The following is a 20,090-nucleotide window of genomic DNA, read 5'->3' as shown; positions in this document are numbered from 1 at the left end:
GGTCAGGGAGAGATTGGATGTTTGGTATAGAGTGACATATTTTAATTAGTGAGGCAAGACATTGTTTCAATAAACCTTGACAAGTGCTATGACATGTATCTTCACATAGGAGCCAAGAGGAGGATGATCCAATCCAGACGTTAGCAGTGAGGAAAGGCATCTCGCAGGAACTTATCACAGATCTGAATTTTGATGTGCAAACAGATTTTTTTTTTTAGCTGAGAATTAAGGTGGCAAGAAAAACATTAATATCAGAAGAAATGATGCTTATTTTCCTCTTTTATACGTTGAAAAGGTAAATGTGATCGGATTATTTGGAAGAAAGGGGACACATTATATTTCAAAATCACAATGAAAATTTTTGTAGACGGTTGAGAACTTCTGATTCATGTACGTATAAATACAGGGCAAAATTGAGTTTTGTACTACTTTATGTCATGAATGAATAAGGAGGGTGGGCTTTTGCTGTAGGTATCAATGTTATCTACTAAACTTTAGCTTCTGAACTAAACATACAAGGAACAGTAGTGATAGGAGAAGGAAAGAATGATTTATCGAATTAGAGGAATGCACTAATCTCTCATAATGCAAAACTCTGATAAGATCTGCATATGAAAAAAATTAGACTCTGTTCTGAGGTTTCTGATTCTTCAGCCAAATAAAGTTGGTTAGGTTGTGAAAGTCTCCTCAACGGTATTGATAATACTTATGTAGCTACAAAAAATGGGAGAGAAAGGAGGGCTGCCCCACCTGTGAAGGACCTTACTTTGCCTGGTACATGGAAGAAGGAAATATAACAAGAAACATTTACATACAGCACACTGTCTCCACACTTATAAGTACTTACTGTTCCAGTGGATGGGCTTGGCTTTGAATGATCAGATGTTGATCTGTTTCTAGGGATTTGAGGAGAGTTGGACATGGAGGAGGTACAGAACACTGAGAGGGTTGGAGAAGCCTGGCAAGAAGTCAAGAAAGGAGATAGGAGTATTACCTTTCCTATGGCCGGAAGCAGGGCTTTTGGAAAGATGAGAGAGAAAAACGGGCAAAAATTTCCTACATTCCCCAACAAGCTTGTTTTATAAGATAGATATTAAATGAAACGAGACTTTGAAAATGATTATCAGTTTTGGGACACATGATTCTACTGAGACAATTCTTCAGCAGAACATATTAACATGATGCTCTTTAAATAAAACTGGAGTCTCCAAAACAACAAGCTATTTTAAGCAAATCAGTATTGATTGTCAACAGTGACTGGCACATAATGGTTGCTTACATATTTGTTGTCCATGTCAGGGAATGAATGGTATGCTCTGTCAATTACTGACAGTATATAAAGGTCCATGGGAAGTAGACGACACACACTTCAGAAACATCCTCTTGTAACCCACCTGAATCCACTTCCCTTGACAACATGTGTTGCAACTGCCACAGCAACTCCTGTGGCTATGGCTGTGGAAACAGCTATGGCTGTGGATTTAGCCCCTATTATGGCTGTGGATATGACTGTGGCTATGGAACCAGATATGGCTGTGGATATGGCTCTGGCACTGGTTACTGCAGCTACTGGTCAGTTTGCTATAGGAGATGTTATTCTTCTTGCTGCTAGAATATCACCATCCAAGCCTTGTTTGCTTCTGACTAAATACATCAAAAGATAATGCTGGTTCAAGGATGCTACCCACAATTTCTATATCCAAGAAATCACATGCCTGACAGAGGCTTTGACATCCAACTACACATTTCTAGATTGGCATCTTTGAGGCCTGAAGCTCCATGGTGGTATAATCTGACTCTTTTCCAAATGTTAGCCTTTACTCCCTTAATCTCTGATTCTCCATTATGACTGTGTTAATGATCCTAATATCCTATAGCTGGGAAAATCACTTATTCTCAATAAAAATCGTTCATTGTTTCTAACAAATCCTGGTGTACTTGCTTGTGAATCAGTCTTTTTTCAGGTGTTATGGCCTCTTTTGAAGATTGGGCTAACTCTTTTTTTTGGGCCTTGAGTTCTTCTTTGATATAATACAAGCATTTCTTCTTATATTTGCATCAGAAATAATACCTTCTCCACCTATTTCTCATATCCCACATGCTCAGCACAAATCTCACAGTATTTCAGAGCCATGCTTTGCAAATCTCACTGTGTCTAGGATGGAGCTGGAAGGGAAAGTGGAGGAGGCATGACACATATTCAGGTAGTCATGAGAAAGTCCCAGGTAGAGGAGAGGTGGCCTGAGTGCTTAAAGGAGTAATGGAATGAAAGAGATACTTTCCAGATTTAATGAGAGGGGCTTCCCTGGTGGTGCAGTGGTTGAGAATCTGCCTGCCAATGCAGGGGACACGGGTTTGAGCCCTGGTCTGGGAAGATCCCACATGCCGCGGAGCAACTAGGCCCGTGAGCCACAACTACTGAGCCTGCGCGTCTGGAGCCTGTGCTCCGCAACAAGAGAGGTCGAGACAGTGAGAGGCCCTCGCACCGCGATGAAGAGTGGCCCCCGCTTGCCGCAACTAGAGAAAGCCTTCGCACAGAAACGAAGACCCAACACTGCCAAAAAAAAAAAAAAAAAAATTCCAGATTTAATGAGAAATTAGAAGCAGAGATAGGTGTTAAATACATGAGAATAAAGAACAAAGGAACGAATAAGTTAGTTAGAATAAAAATATGTATAATATCATCTGATTTTGATGGAATTGCAAGTGAATTTATTTGTATATATTGAGGATGAGGAGATTGATTTCCGTCATTTAACTGACAAATAGTTTTGAGTAATTTTGAAAGGGTCTCATCTTAGACAGTGGAGATAAAGTAGGAAAATTTAAAGGCAATTTCCTGCTCTCACAGTGTTTATACTCTAGTATGTGAAGATAAAAAAAAGTAAAAAATAACTAAAAGAAAATTTCCAACTGACAGTTGGGATGGGGGGAATAAAACAGCTTAATGGGAAAGAGAGTAAGGATTGAAGTGTTAGAGGGATAATTCAGGGAGGAATTTTGAACTTGTGACAAATGAACTGATGTCAATTGCAAAGAAAGACAGAAAGTACAGTAGTAAGTGTAAGGGGGGGAGAGAAGTTCACTAAGTTTTGGAAGAATATAATTTATTAAGCATGTATGAGATAATTTATATATCCAGGAAAGAGTCTTCACATCTTAACTCTTAATATACCCTCAAAATCTGAAATGTGACTCCTTTAGTTAAAGAACATTTGAGACATTTAGCTTTAAAGAAATTAAAAAATGATGATAATCTATCCAAATACCTTACACTGACACAGCAGTGTTTGACTTAATCCATCCCTTTTTATTGGAGAAATATTGATTGAGTGCATATTATGTGCCAGGCACTATTCTCAGAGCAGGTTATTCAGTGATGCACAGAATAGATATTTTTGCTGTTGTTATGGATAAATCCAGAGGTTTGAATGGAAAGGTATTAGAGGTAATGCAATAAAGATAGAAGACTTTTCAGTAATAAAGGGATATTGTGGTCATAAAGGGTGTGTTGGCAGTGGTATTGAAAATTAAAGTGTCTATACCAGAGTATTTATGAAGTAGAATTGATAGTTTCTAATGTCAAGGGAAACAGAAAAGAAAAGAAACTGAAGATTAATAAAAATTGAGATGAAAATATATTTTCTTTATGCCTATTCTCAGGGATTAAACATAGCAGAGTGATCAGATTAGAGCAGTGAACAATATCAGAAAATATAGGTGGAAAGATTTCTCAACTGAAAGAGAATTTTCTAATAATAAATGCTCTCAGAAAATGAAATCAGCAGCTCCGTGAAGATTCCTGTTGAAAGCATTCCATAAATTATTGGATCATAATGCATTTTGTGTTGTTGAAATGTGAGTGTCGAGTAGAATGAATCACCTTCTGGACTTTATACACCCTTCCAACTTGGATTTCATAGTTTTCACCATAAAAGGTCACTTCGAGGACCTTCAAGATGGCAGAGGAGTGAAATGTGGAGATCACGTTCCTCCCCACACATACATCAAAAATACATCTACATGTGGAACAGCTCCTACAGAACACCTACTGAATGCTGGCAGAAGACCTCAGACTTCACAAAAGGCAAGAAACTCCCCACGTACCTGGGTAGGGAAAAAGAAAAAAGAAAAAACAGAGACCAAAGAATAAGGATGGGACCTGCACCAGTGGGAGGGAGCTGTGAAGGAGGATAAGTTTCCACACACTAGGAAACCCCTTCACTGGCGGGGACAGGGGGTGGGCAGGGGGGACGTTTTGGAGCCATGGAGGAGAGCGCAGCAACAGGGATGCAGAGGGCAAAGCGGAGAGATTCCTGCACAGAGGATGGTGCCAACCAGCACTCACCAGCCTGAGAGGCTTGTCTGCTCACCTGCCGGGGCCGGTGGGGGCTGGGACCTGAGGTTTGGGCTTCGGAGTTCATACCCCAGGGAGATGACTGGGTTTGGCTGCGTGAACACAGCCTGAAGGGGGCTAGTGCACCACAGCTAGGTAGGAGGGAGTCCAGGGAAAAAGTCTGGAAATGCCTAAGAGGCAAGAGACCATTGTTTTGGGGCACGTGAGGAGAGGGGATTCAGAGCACCACCAAAATGAGCTCCAGAGATGGGTGTGAGCCGTGGCTATCAGCGTGGACACCAGAGACCGACATGAAATACTAAGGCTGCTGCTACAGCCACCAAGAAGCCTGTGTGCAAGCACAGGTCACTCTCCACACCTCCTCTCCTGGGAGCCTGTGCAGCCCCCACTGCCAGAGTCCCGTGATCCAGGGACAACTACCCTGGGAGAACACACGGCGCGCCTCAGGCTGTTGCAACGTCATACAGGTCTCTGCCGCTGCAGGCTTGCTCCGCATTCCGCATTCTGTACCCCTCCCTCTCCCCGGCCTGAGTGAGTGAGAGCCCCCTAACCAGCTGCGCCTTTAACCCCTTCCTGTCTGGGCAAAGAATAGACGCTAGAGGGTGACCTACATGCAGAGGCAGGGCCAAATCCAAGTCCCCTTCACCAGGAAGCCTACACAACCCACTGAACTAACCTGAGCTACTTGGGGGAGACATCAAAAACAATGGGAACTATGAACCTTCAGCCTGCGAAAAGGAGACCCTAAACAAAGTAAATTAAGCAAAATGAGAAGACAGAGAGATAAGCAGCAGATGAAGGAGCAAGGTAAAAACCCACCTAACCAAACAAATGAAGAGGAAATAGGCAGTCTACCTGAAAAAGAATTCAGAGTAATGATAGTAAAGATGATCCAAAATCTTGGAAATAGAATGGAGAAAATACAAGAAACCTTTAAAGAGACCTAGAAGAAATAAAGAGCAAACAAACAATGATGAACAATGCAATAAATGAATTAAAAATTCTGTAGAAGGAATCAGTGACTGAATAACCCAGGCAGAAGAAAGGATAACTGACCTGGAAGATGAAATAACTACCGGAGAAAAGAATAAAGAAAAAGAATGAAAAGAATTGAGGACAGTCTCAGAGACCTCTGGGACAACATTAAACATACCAACATTTGAATTATAGGGGTCCCAGAAGAAGAAGAGAAAAAAAAGGGACTGAGAAAATATTTGAAAAGATTATAGTTGAAAACTTCCCTAACGTGGGAAAGGAAATAGTCAATCAAATCCAGGAAGCACAGAGAGTCCATTACAGGATAAATGCAAGGAGAAACACTCCAAGACACATATTAATCAAACTACCAGAAATTTAATACAAAGAAAAAATAATGAAAGCAGCAAGGGAAAAGCAACAAATAACATACACGGGAATCCCCATAAAGTTAACAGCTGATCTTTCAGCAGAAACTCTGCAAGCCAGAAGGGAGTGGCAGGACATATTTAAAGTGATGAAAGGGAAAAACCTACAATCAAGATGACTCCACACAGCAAAGATCTCATTCATATTCAAAGGAGAAATTAAAACCTTTACAGACAAGCAAAGCTAAGAGAATACAGCACAACAAAACCAGCTTTACAACAAATGCTAAGGGAACCTCTTCAGGCAGGAAACACAAGAGAAGGAAATACAGCACAACAAAACCAGCTTTACAACAAATGCTAAGGGAACCTCTTCAGGCAGGAAACACCCAAAACAATTAAGAAAATGGTATAGGAACATACATATCAATAATTACCTCAAATGTAAATGGATTAAATGCTCCAACCAAAAGACATAGACTGGCTGAATGGAAACAACAACAAGACCAATATATATGCTGTCTACAAGACACCCACTTCAGACCTAGGGACACATACAGACTGAAAGTGAGGGGATGGAAAAAGATATTCCATGCAAATGGAAAGCAAAAGAAAGCTGGAGTAGCAATTCTCACATCAGACAAAATAGACTCTAAAATAAAGACTATTACAAGAGACAAAGAAGGACACTACATAATGATCAAGGGATCAATCCAAGAAGAAGATATAACAATTGTAAATATTTGTGCACCTAACATAGGAGCACCTCAATACATAAGGCAAATGCTAACAGCCATAAAAGGGGAAAATGGCAGTAACACAATCATAGTAGGGGACTTTAACACCCCACTTTAACCAATGAACAGATCAGCCAAAATGAAAATAAATAAGGAAACGCAAGCTTTAAATGACACATTAAACAAGATGGACTTAATTTATATTTAGAAGACATTCTCTCCAAAAACAACAGAATACACTTTCTTCTCAAATGCTCATGGAACATTCTCCAGGGTAGAATCATATCTTGGGTCGCAAATCAAGGCTTGGTAAGTTTAAGAAAATTGAAATCGTTTCAAGTATCTTTTCCAACCACAACACTATGAGACTAGATATCAATTACATGAAAAAAACTGTAAAAAATACAATCACATGGAGACTAAACAATACACTACTAAATAACCAAGAAATCACTGAAGAAATCAAAGAGGAAATCAAAAAATACCTAGAAACAAATGACAATGAAAACACGATGACCCAAAACCTATGGGATGCAGCAAAAGCACTTCTAAGAGGGAAGTTTATACCAATACAATCCTACCTCAAGAAACAAGAAACATCTCAAATAAACAACATAACCTTACACCTAGAGCAATTAGAGAAAGAAGAATAAAAAACCTGCAAAGTTAGCAGAAAGAAGGAAATCATAAAGATCAGATCAGAAATAAATGAAAAAGAAATGAAGGAAACAGTAGGAAAGATCAATAAAACTAAAAGCTGGTTCTTTGAGAAGATAAGCAAAATTGATAAACCATTGGCAAGATTCATAAAGAAAAAAAGGGGGAAGACTGAAATCAACAGAATTAGAAATGAAAAAGGAGAAGTAAAAACTGACACTGCAGAAATACAAAGGATCATGAGAGACTACTACAAGCAAACATATGCCAATAAAATGGACACCCTGGAAGAAATGGACAAATTCTTAAAAAGCACAACCTTCTGAGACTGAACCAGGAAGAAAGAGAAAATATAAACAGACCAATCACAAGCACTGAAATTGAAACTGTGATTAAAACTCTTACAACAAACAAAAGCCCAGGACCAAATGGCTTCGCAGGCGAATTCTATAAAATATTTAGAGAAGAGTTAACACCTATCCTTTTCAAACTCTTTCAAAATATAGCAGAGGGAGGAACACTCTCAAAGTTATTCTATGAGGGCACCATCACCCTGATACAAAAACCAGAGAAAGATGTCACGAAAAAAGAAAATTACAGGCCAATATCTCTGATGAACATAGATGCAAAAATCCTCTACAAAATACTAGCAAACAGCATACAACAGCACATTAAAAGGATCATACACCATGGTCAAGTGGGGTTTATCCCAGGAATGCAAGGATTCTTCAATATATGCAAATCAATCAATGTGATACACCATATTAACAAATTGTAGGAGAAAAACCATGTAATGATCTCAATAGATGCAGAGAAAGCTTTTGACAAAATTCAACTCTTATTTATGATAAAAATTCTCAAGAAAGTAGGCATAGGGGGCACTTACCTCAACATAATAAAGGCCATATATGACAAACCCACAGCCAACATTGTTCTCAATGGTGAACAACTGAAACCATTTCCACTAAGATCAGGAACAAGACAAGGTTGTCCATGCTCACCATTATTATTCAACATAGTTTTGGAAGTTTTAGCTATAGCAATCAGAGAGAAAAAAGAAATAAAAGGAATCCAAAATGGAAAAGAAGAAGTAAAACTGTCACTGTTTGCAGATGACTTGATACTATTCATAGAGAATCCTAAAGATGCTACCAGAAAACTAGTAGAGCTAATCAATGAATTTGGTAATGTAGCAGTAAACAAAATTAATGTACAGAAATCTCTTGCATTACTATACACTAATGACAAAACATCTGAAAGAGAATTTAAGGAAACACTTCCATTTACCATTGCAACAAAAAGAATGAAATACCTAGGAATAAACCTACCTAAGGAGACAAAAGATCTGTATGCAGAAAACTATAAGACACTGATGAAAGAAATTAAAGAGGATACAAACAGATTGAGAGATATACCATACTCTTGGATTGGAAGAATCAACATTGTGAAAATGACTATACTACCCAAAGCCATCTACAGATTCAGTGCAATCCCTATTTAACTACCAATGGTATTTTTCACAGAACTAGAACCAAAAATTGCACAAAATTATGGAAACACAAAAGACCCCAAATAGCAAAGCAATCTCATGAAAGAAAAACAGAGCTGGAGGAATCAGGCTCCGTGACTTCAGACTATACTACAAAGCTACAGTAATCAAGACAGTATTGTACTGGCACAAAAACAGAACTATAGATCAATGGAACAGGATAGAAAGCCCAGAGATAAACCCATACACATATGGTCACCTTATCTTTGATAAAAGAGGCAAGATTATACCATGGAGAAAAGACAGCCTCTTCAATAAGTGGTGCTGGCAAAACTGGACAGCTACATGTAAAAGAATGAAATTAGAACACTCCCTAACAACATACACAAAAATAAACTCAAAATGGATTAAAGACCCAAATGTAAGCCAGACACTATAAAATTCTTAGAGGGAAACATAAGCAGAACACTCTATGACATAAATCACAGCAAGATTCTTTTTGATCCACCTCCTAGAGAAATGGAAATAAAAGCAAAAATAAACAAATGGGGCCTAATGAAACTTAAAAGCTTTTGCACAGCAAATGAAACTATAAACAAGACAAGAAGACAACCTTCAGAATGGGAGAAAATATTTGCAACCGAATCAACGGACAAAGGATTAATCTCCAAAATATATAAATAGCTCATGCAGCTCAATATTAAAAAAACAAACAACGCAATCAAAAAATGGGCAGAAGACCTAAACAGACATTTCTCCAAAGAAGACATACAGATGACCAAGAGGCACATGAAAAGCTGCTTAACATCACTAATTATTAGAGAAATGCAAATCAAAACTACAATGAGGTATCACCTCACACCAGTTAGTATGGACACCATCAGAAAATCTACAAACAACAAATGATGGAGAAGGTGTGGAGAAAAGGGAACCCTCTTGCACTGTTGGTGGGAATGTAAATTGATACAGCCACTATGGAGAACAGTATGGATGTTCCTTAAAAAAACTAAAGGTAGAATTACCATATAACTCAGCAGTCCCACTACTGGGCATATACCCAGAGAAAACCATAATTCAAAAAGACACATGCAACCCAATGTTCATTGCAACAGTATTAACAATAGCCAGGACATGGAAACAACCTAAATGCCCATCGACAGATGAATGGATAAAGAAGATGTGGTACATATATACAATGGAATATTACTCAGCCATAAAAAGGAACGAAATTGGGTCATTTGTAAGGACTTGGATGGACCTAGAGACTGTCATACAGAGTGAAGTAAGTCAGAAAGAGAAAAACAATTATTGTATATTAATGTGTATATGTGGAATCTAGAAAAATGATATAGATGAACCAGTTTGCAAGGCAGAAATAGAGACACAGATGTAGAGAACAAACATATGGACACCAAAGGGGGAAAGCAGGGTGGGAGTGTGTGTGTGTGTGATAGTGGTGGGACGAATTGGGAGATTGGGATAGATATATATACACTAATATGTATAAAATAGATAACTAATAAGAACCTGCTGTATAAAAAATATAGATAAAAAAAAAAAAAAGAACTGGAGTCTCCAAAACAATGAGCTATTTTAAGCAAATCATTATTAATTGTCAACAGTGACTGGCACATAATGGTTGCTTACATATTTGTTGCCTGTGTCAAGGAATGAATGTTATGCTCTGCCAATTACTGACAGTATATAAAGGTCCATGGGAAGTAGACGACACACACACTTCAGAAACATTCTCTTGCAACCCACCTGAATCCACTTCCCTTGACAACATGTTTTGCAACTACTACGGCAATTCCTGTGACTACGGGTGTGGAAACAGCTATGACTGTGGGTTTAGTCCCTATTATGGCTATGGATGTGGCTGTAGATATGGTTCCCATTATGGCTGTGGCTATGGAACAAGATATGACTGTGGATATGGCTCTTACTATGGCTGTGGATATGGCTCTGGTACTGGCTACTGCAGCTACTGGCCAGTTTGCTATAGGAGATGTTATTCTTCTTGCTACTAGAACATCACCATCCAAGGTCCATTCGCTTCTGTAAAGACATCTAAAGATAATGCTGATTCAAAGATCTTTAGGACACAATTTCTATATCCAAGAAATTACATGTCTGACAGAGGTATTGACCTCCAGCTACCAATTTTTAGATTGTCATCTTTGTGGCCTGAAGTCCATGGTGGTATTATTTGCCTATTTTCCAATTGTTAGCCTTTACTACCTTAATCTCTGATTCTCTGTTTTGATGATCCTAACATCCTATTGTTGGGGAAATCCCTTGCTATCAATAAAAATTGTTCATTGTTTCTAACAAATCTCTGTGTATTCGTTTGTGAATTAGTCTTTTTTGAAGTGTTATGGCCTCTGTTGAAAATTGGGCTAATATCTTGCCTGAATCTTGAGTTTTTCCTTGATATAATATAAGCATTTCTTCTTATATTTGCATCAGAAATAATACCTCTCCACTTATTTCTCGTATCCCACATGCTCAGGCACTCACATACTCAAGCACAAATCTCACAGTATTTCAGTGTGCTTTGCAAACTGCTCTGTGTATGGGACGGAGCTGGAGGGGAAAAGAGGAGGAGGAATGACACTTTAAGCAGGATGTTAATGCAAAGTCTAAGGTAGAGAAAAGGTGGCCTGAGTGCTTAAAGGAATAATGGAATTGAAGAGATACTTGCCAGAATTAATGAGAAATTATAAGCAGAGCTAAGTATTAAAGTACATGAAGAAAAGAGAGCTAGGAAAGGATAAGTTAGAATAAAATTATTCTACTGTATCATCTGCTTATGATGGAATTGCAAATATATTTATTTGCACATATTTATTGAGATTGAGGAAATTTATTCAAGTCACTTAATTGACAAATGGTTTTGAGTAGTTTTGAAAGAGTCTCATTCTATACAGTGAAGACACAGTAGGAAAATTATAGACAAGTTTCCTGCTCTCACAATGTTTACATTCTAGTATGTGAAGATAAAAAAGTAAAAAATAATTAAGAAAATTTCAAACTGACAGTTGGGATGGGGGGAATAAACAGCTTAATGGGAAAGAGAGTAAGGACTGAAGTGTTAGAGGGATAGTTCAGGGAGGAATTTTGAACTTGTGACAAATGAGCTGATGTCAATTGCAAAGAAAGACTGGAAAGTACAGTAGTAAGTGTAAGGGGTGTGAGAAGTTAACTAAGTTTTGGAAAAATATGATTTATTAAGTATGTATGAGATAATTTGTATATCCAGAAAAGAATCTTCACACACTAGCTCTTAACATACCTTCAAAATCTGAAATGTTGTGACTCCTTAGTTAAAGAACATTTGAGACACTCAGCTTTATGGAAATGAGAAAATGGTGATAATATTTACAAATATACTACAAGTTACATGTGCCACACAAATGTTTGACTTCATACATTTTCTTATTGGAGAAATATTGATTGAGTGCAAACCATGTGCCAGGCACTGTTGTGAGAGATGATTATTCAGTGATGTATAGAATAGATATATATATTTTTTGTTTTGGATCAATATCGAGATGTTTGAATTGAAAGGTATTAGAAGTAATTCAATAAAGATAGAAGACTTTTCAATAATCCAGGAGTATAGTCATCAGAAAGTGTGTGTTGGCAGTGGTATTGAAAAATAAAGTGTCTAATCCAGAGAATTTGTGAAATAACATTGATAGTTTTGAATTTAAATGATGACAGAAAAAGAAAGAAATTGAAGAATAATAAAAATTGGAATGGAGATATATTGGTATTTTCTTTACGCCTATTGTTATGGATTAAAAATAGCAGAGCGATCAGATTATACCAGTGACCAATATCATAAAAAAGATATATTCATTAACTGGAAGAAATTTGGCTAATAATTGATGTTCTCAGAAAGTGAAATTGACAGCTTTGTGAAAATTCCTGTTGAAGGCATTCCATAAACTACTGCATCACAACTCATTTTTTGTTTCAAAATGTGAGTGCCCAGTAGAAGGAATCATCTTCTGGAGTTTTTACTCCCTTCCAACTTGGATTTCCTTGTTGTTACTATAGAAAAGTTACTTTAATTTTGATAAGAAATGAAAGAGGAGAAATAACAAGTGATACCACAGACATACAGAAAATGACAAGAGAATACTATAAAAAGTTACATGTCAACAAATTGGACATCCTAGAAGGAACAGACAAATTTCTAGAAACATACAGAATGCTGAGACTGAGTCAAGAAGAAACAGACAATTTGAACAGACTGATCACTCGAAGTAAAATTGAACCTGTAATTCAAAAAACTCCCAGCTAATAAATGTCCAGCACTGGAGGATTTCACAGGGGAATTCTACCAAACATATAAGGAAGAATGATACCTATCCTTCTCAATCTCTTCCAAAAAATTGAAGATGAAGGAACACTCCCAAATTCATTCAACAAGGCCACCATTGCCCCAATACCAAAACTAGACAAAGACACTACAGAAAAAAGAAAATTATAGCCCAATATTTTTGAAGAATATGGATACAAAATCCTCAACAATATTTTAGCAAACCAAATTCAATAGTACAGAAAAAGTTCATATACCATGATCAAGTTGTATTTATTCCAGGGTCACAAGGATGGCTTAACATATGCAAGTAAATCAATGTGACACACCACATTAAAAAAAAAAAAAGACAAAAATCACATGATCACATCAATAGATGCAGAAAAAGCATTTGAAAAAATTCAACACCAATTTATGATAATAACGCTCATCAAAGTGGGTGTAGAGAGAAAATATCTCAATGTAGTAAAGGCTATTTATGACAAACACACAACCAATATAATACTCAATGGTGAAAAGATGAAAGCCTTCCTGCTACATTCAGGAATAAGACAAGGATGATCACATCACTCTTGCCACTTCTATTTGACATAGAATTGGAAGTCCTAGCCACAGCAAACAACAAGAAGAAATAAAATATCCAGTTTGGAAAGGAAGAGGTAACACCATAACTATTTGCAGATGATGTGGTACTTTATATAGAGAACTCTAAAGTCTCCACCCACAAACCATTAGAACCAATAAATGAATTCAGAAGGTTGCATGATACAAGATTAATATACAGAAATCTGTTGTGTTTCTATATACTAATAATAAAATATTAGGAAGATAAAGTAAATCTCATTGAAAATTGCATCAAAAATACCTAGGAATAAACTTAAACAAGGAGGTGAAAGACCTATACTCTGAAAAGTATAGCACTGAAGGAAATTGAAAATTATACAAAGAAATGGAAATATATCCTGTGTCCTTGGATTGGAACAATTAAAATTATTAAAATGACCATACCTCCAAAAGAAATCTACAGATTTAATGCAATCCCTATCAAAATACTTTTGACATTTTCCATAGAACTAGACCAGATAATCCTAAAATTCACAGAACTAGAACAAATAATCATTAAATAATTCTAACATTCATAGAAAAATATTCCTAAAACTAGAAGAACAAAAGACCTCCAACTGCCAAAGCACTCTTTAGAGAAAAAGAACAAAGCTGGACATTCAACCCTCCCAGACCTCAGACTATAGTACAAAGGTACAGTAATCAAAACAGCATGGTATTGGCACAAAAACAGACACATAGATCAGTGGAACAGAATACAGAGCCCAGAAATAATCTCACACACCTATGATCAATTAATCTATGACAGAGGAGGCAAGAATATACAGTGGAGAAAAGACAGTCTCTTGAACAAATGGTACTGGGAAAACTGGACAGCAACATGTAGAACAATGAGATTAGAACATTCCCTCACACCATATCAAAAATAAACTCAAAATGGGTTAAAGACCTAAATGTAAGACCTGAAAATATAAAACTCTTAGGAGAAAACATAGGAAGCACACTCTTTGACATAAATTGTAGCATTATTTATTTATTTTGGATCTGTGTCCTACGGCAAAAAAATAAGTAAATAAAAAAAAGCAAAAGTAAACAAATGAGACATAATTACACTTAAAAGGTTTTGCACAACAAAGGAAGCAGTTGAAAAGATGAAAAGACAACCTATGAAATGCAAGAAAATATTTGCAAATGATGTGACTGATAAGGTGTTAATATCCAAATTATATAAATAACTCAATATAAAAAAACCAAACAACCCAATCAAAAAATGGGTAGAAGACCTGAACAGACATTTTGCCCAAAGAAGACATACAGACAGCTAACAGGCATAATAAAAGATGCTCAACATCACAAATTATTAGAGAAATGCAAATCAAGACAACAATGAGATATCACCTCACACCTGTCAGAATGGCTATCATCAAAAATCTACAACTAACATATGTTGGAGAGGATGAGGAGAAAAGGGAACGCTTATACACTGTTGGTGGGAATGTAAATTGGTACTACCACTAGGGAAAATATTACGGAAATTCCTTAAAATCTAAAAATAAAACTACCATGTGATTCAGCAATTCCACTCCTGGGTATATATCAGGAAAAAATTAATACACTAATTTGAAAAAATACATGCACTCCCATGTTCATAGCAGCACTATTGAAAATATCCAACAGATAGAAACAGCTCAAGTGCCCATCAACAGATGATTGAATATATCCAATGCATACAATGGAGTATTACACAGCCATAAAAAAGAATGAAATACTGTCCTTTGCAGAAAAATGGATAGACCTAAAAATATTATGCTTAGTGAAATAAGTCAAACAGGGAAAAAAGTCAGGCAGAGAAAGAAAAATACTGTATGATAGCACTTATATGAGGAATCTAAAAATTATAGAAGTGAATGTGTATGCAAAACAGAAGAATAAGAATCACGGGTATAGAAAAGAAACTTGTGGTTACCAAAGGGAATCGAGAAGGAGGAGGGCCAAATTAGGGCCGTGGGATTAACTGATGCAAACTACTATATATAAAGTAGATAAGCAACAATGATATACTGTATACATAGGGAATTATACCCATTATCTTTTAATAACCTTTAACAAAGTATAATCTTCAAAAATACTGAATCACTATGCTCTACACCTGAAACTAACACAATATTGTAGATCAACTATACTTCAATAGTAATAAAAAAACTTAAATTTTGGAGACTGTCTAATTCTGAAAAAGGTGATATAAAGGTAAGATAAGCAAAAAATCTCCCCAAACAAACAAACAAACAAACAAAAACTATACTTTTTGGACTACATGTTTGGTAATGGAAAGGTCAAGTATTTGTTTAGAGTGGGTAGATAGGGTATGTTTGGATTTAAACATCTATAGGTATATAAGAAGCATATTTATAAATGCATAGGGCTAAACCAAGATTTCTATTCATAGCACTAATGACATTTTGGAACAGATATTTTTTTCTTCTTGGGGGCTGTTTTGTGCCCTGTAGAATTAGCAGCATCTTTGGTTTCTACACAAGATGAGATTCAATACCTGGCATGTAGGTATCTGGGGGGGAAAAGCCTGGTAAGAAGTTGCAATGATTCAAGAAAATGGACAGAAAAATTTTGTGTTCATGTGGACAGACGCAGATGTGAAAGTAAAGAGGAAAGACAAAAAGGAGCAATATTTGTTTAACATTTCCAACCAAAACTTTTAATATAAGATATATATTAAATGATAGGAAGTTTGGAAAATGGGTACAAGTTACTGGGCACATGATTCTACAAAGACAATTCTTTGGCAGAGCATATTAAAATGATGCTCTTTAAATAAAATGAAGTCTCCAAAATAACAAGATAGTCTAAGCAAATCATTATTGATTGTCAACAGTGACTGGCACATAATGGTTGCTTAAATATTTGTTGTCAAGGAATGAATGGTATGCTCTGCCAATTACTGGCAGTATATAAAGGTCCATGGGAAGTAGACGACACACACACTTCAGAAACATCCTCTTGCAACCCACCTGAATCCACTTTCCTTGACAACATGTGTTGCAACTACTACGGCAACTATTGTGGCTATGGCCGTGGATTTAGTCCCTATTACAGCTGTGGATATGGGACACGCTATGGCTCTGGATATGGCTCAGGATATGGCTGTGGATATGGCTCCCCTTATGGCTGTGTTTATGGAACAAGCTATGGCTGTGGATATGAATCAGGCTACCGCAGCTACTGGCCAGTTTGCTATAGGCGATGTTATTCTTCTTGCTGCTAAAACATCACCATCCAAACCTCGTGTGTACCTGAAATGACACATCTAAAGATAATGAGATTCAAGGATCTATAACCCATGATTTCTATATCCAGGAAACTACATGCCTAACAGAGGCTTTGACCTCCAACTACCCATTTTTAGATTGACATCCTTGTGGCTTGAGGTTCCATGAGAGCGTCTGCTTATTGTCTGAAAGTTAGCCTTTAACTTCCTTAATCTCTGATTCCCTGTTATGACTGTGTTGATGATCCTAACATCCTACATTTGGGGAAATCACTTATTCTCAATAAAAAAGGTGCATTGTTTCTAACAAACCTTTGTGTACTTGCTTGTGAATTAGTCATTTTTTGAGATGTTATGGCTTCTGTTGAAAGTTGGGCTAATATCTTGCCTGAACCTTGAGTTCTTCCTTGATATAATACAAGCATTTCTTCTTACATTTGCACCAGCAAAAATGTCTTCTCCTCCTATTTCTTGTTTCTCACATACTCAGGCGCTCATACACCCAGGCACAAATCTCACAGTATTTCACTACTGTGCTTTGCAGATCCCACTTTGTCTAGGTTGGAGCTGGAGGGGAAAGAGGAGGGGGAATGACACTTTATTCAGGATGTTAATGCAGAGTCCAAGGTAGAGAAGAGGTGCTCTGAGTGCTTAAAGGAATTGAAGAGATATATTCCAGAATTAATGAGGAATTAGAATTAGACATAGGTATGGAAAACACGAGAATAATGAACTAAGCAACAGATAAGTGAGAATAAACATATTCTCTTATATCACCTGCTTTTGATGGAACTGAAAATGTATTTGTTTTCATATATCGTGGTTGAGGAAATTGATTTCGGTCACTTAATTGACAAATAGTTTTGAGTAGTTTAGAAAGGGCCTCATCTTAGTGAAGACAAAGTAGGAAAATTATAGACAAGTTACTTGCTCTCACAGTGTTTATATTCTAGTACGTTAAGATAGAAAAACAAACAGTAAAAAATAATTAAGATAATTTCAAACTGACAGTTGGGAGGGGGGAATAACACCGGTTTATGGGAAAGAGAGTAAGGATCGAAGTATCAGAGGGATAGTTCAGGGAGGTATTTTGAAGTTGTGATGAGCTGATGCCAATGGCAAAGGAAGATTAGAAAGGGCAGTAGCAAGCGTAAAGTGGGAAAAGAAGTCCGTGAAGTTTTGGCAGAATATGATTTATTAGGCATGTATGAGTTAACTTATATATCCAGAAAAGAGTCTTCACGAACTCTTAACATACTTTCAAAGTCATAAGTGTTGTGACTCCTTAGTTAAAGAACATCTGAGACACTCAGCTTTACAGAAGTGAGAAAATGGGGATAATATTTACAAATATCCTATAATTTATATGTGCCACACAAATGTTTGACTTCATATTTTTATTTGAGAAATATAGATTGAGTGTAAGTTATGTGCCAGGCACTGTTCTCAGAGCTGATTATGCAGTGATGTACAGAATAGATATGGTTTCTGTTGTTTTGCATCAATATCCAGATGTTTGAATGGAAAGGTATTCGAAGCAATGCAATAAAGATAGAAGAATTTTCACTAACCCATGGGTATTGTGGATAGAAAGTGTGTGTTGGCAGGGTATTGAAAAGTAACGTGCGTATCCCAGGTAATTTGTGAAGTAAAATTGATAGTTTTGAATTTAAAAGATGACAGAAAAGGAAAGAAACTGAAGAATAACAAAAATTGGAGTGGAGATACATTTTCTTTATGCTTATTGTGGTGGATTAAGCATAGCAGAGTGATCACATTAGAGCAGAGAGCAATATCAGAAAAAAATCGGTAGAAAGATTTCTCAACTGAAAGAAAATTTTCTAATCCTGTATATTCTCAGAAAATGAAATCAGCAGCTTCGTGAAAATTCCTGTTGAAGGCACTCTATAGACTACTGGATCATAGCTCATTTTGTGTGGTTGAAATGTGGGATTCCAGTAGAAGGAATCACCTTCCAGAGTTTATACTCCCTTCCAACTTGGATTTCATAATTGTTACTATAAAAAGTTACTTTAATTTTGATCAGAAAGGAAAGAGGAGAAATAACAGCTGATACCACAGACATACAAAACATCATAAGCAATACTATGAACAGTTATATGCCAACAAATTGGACAGCCTAGAAGAAACAGACGAATTTCTAGAAACATACAGAATGACTAGACTGAATCAAGAAGAAACAGAAAATTTGAACAGATTGATCACTAGAAGTGAAGTCGAATCTGTAATTTGAAAAACTCCCAGCAAACAAAAGTCCAGGACCAGAGAGCTTCACAGGGGAATTCTATCAAATATAAAAAGAAGAACTTATACCAATCCTTCTCAAAATGTTCCAAAAAACTGAAGATGAGCAAACACTCCCAAATTCGTTCGACAAGGCCACCATTACCCTGATACCAAAACCAGACAAAGAGATTACAGAAAAAAGAAAATTATAGTCCAATATCTTTGATGAACAATAGATGCAAAAGTCCTCAATAAAATATTAGCAAACCAAATCCAATAATACAAAAAAGGATCATATGCCATGATCAAGTTGGATTTATTCCAGGGGCACAAGGATGTATTAGCATGTGCAAATCAATCAATGTGATACACCAGAGCGACAAAAAGAAAGACAAAAATCACATGATCACATCAATAGATGCAGAAAAAGCATTTGAAAAATTTCAACTTCGATTAATGATAAAAATCCTTGGAGGGAGGGGCAAGATGGCGGAAGAGTAAGACGCGGAGATCACCTTCCTTCCCAGAGATACAGTAGAAATACATCTACACGTGGAACTGCTCCTACAGAACACCCACTGAACGCTGGCAAAAGACGTCAGACCTCCCAAAAGGCAAGAAAATCCCCACGTACTTGGGTAGGGTAAAAGAAAAAAGAAATAACAGAGACAAAAGAATAGGGACGGGACCTGCGCCAGTGGGAGGGAGCCGTGAAGGAGGAAAGGTTTCCAGGCACTAGGAAGCCCCTTTGCGGGCAGAGACTGCGGGTGGCAGAGGGGGGAAGCTTCGGAGCCGCGGAGGAGAGCGCAGCCACAGGGGTGCGGAGGGCAAAGCGGAGAGACTCCCGCACAGAGGCTCGGCGCCAACCAGCACTCACCAGCCCGAGAGGCTTGTCTGCTCACCCGCCGGGGCGGGCGGGGGCTGGGAGCTGAGGCTTGGGCTTTGGTGCTAGCCGGGAGGGAGTCCGGGAAAAAGTCTGCAGCTGCCGAAGAGGCAAGAGACTTTTTCTTGCCTCTTTGTTTCGCGGCTCGCAAGGAGAGGGGATTCAGAGCGCTGCCTAAACGAAATCCAGAGACGGGTGCG

The 20,090-nt window shown here is 37.3% G+C and overlaps 2 protein-coding genes across 2 annotated transcripts; both read left to right on the top strand.

Annotated features, from left to right (window-relative positions):
• The first annotated feature begins 1,417 nt into the window (after positions 1–1,417).
• On the top strand, positions 1,418–10,613 carry LOC118894075 (keratin-associated protein 21-1-like). The gene is made up of 2 exons (XM_036849723.1): positions 1,418–1,539; positions 10,481–10,613. The coding sequence occupies exons 1-2, from the start codon at positions 1,418–1,420 to the stop codon at positions 10,611–10,613; spliced, it is 255 nt and encodes an 84-aa protein (XP_036705618.1).
• Positions 10,614–16,526: 5,913 nt separating this feature from the next.
• Positions 16,527–16,757, top strand: LOC118894074 (keratin-associated protein 6-2-like). The gene has a single exon (XM_036849721.1). The coding sequence runs from the start codon at positions 16,527–16,529 to the stop codon at positions 16,755–16,757; it is 231 nt and encodes a 76-aa protein (XP_036705616.1).
• The last annotated feature ends 3,333 nt before the right edge of the window (positions 16,758–20,090 follow it).

This window comes from Balaenoptera musculus, chromosome 4, assembly GCF_009873245.2.
Source record: "Balaenoptera musculus isolate JJ_BM4_2016_0621 chromosome 4, mBalMus1.pri.v3, whole genome shotgun sequence".
Lineage (NCBI taxonomy): Eukaryota > Metazoa > Chordata > Mammalia > Artiodactyla > Balaenopteridae > Balaenoptera > Balaenoptera musculus.
This window is presented reverse-complemented; position numbering and strand designations above follow the sequence as displayed.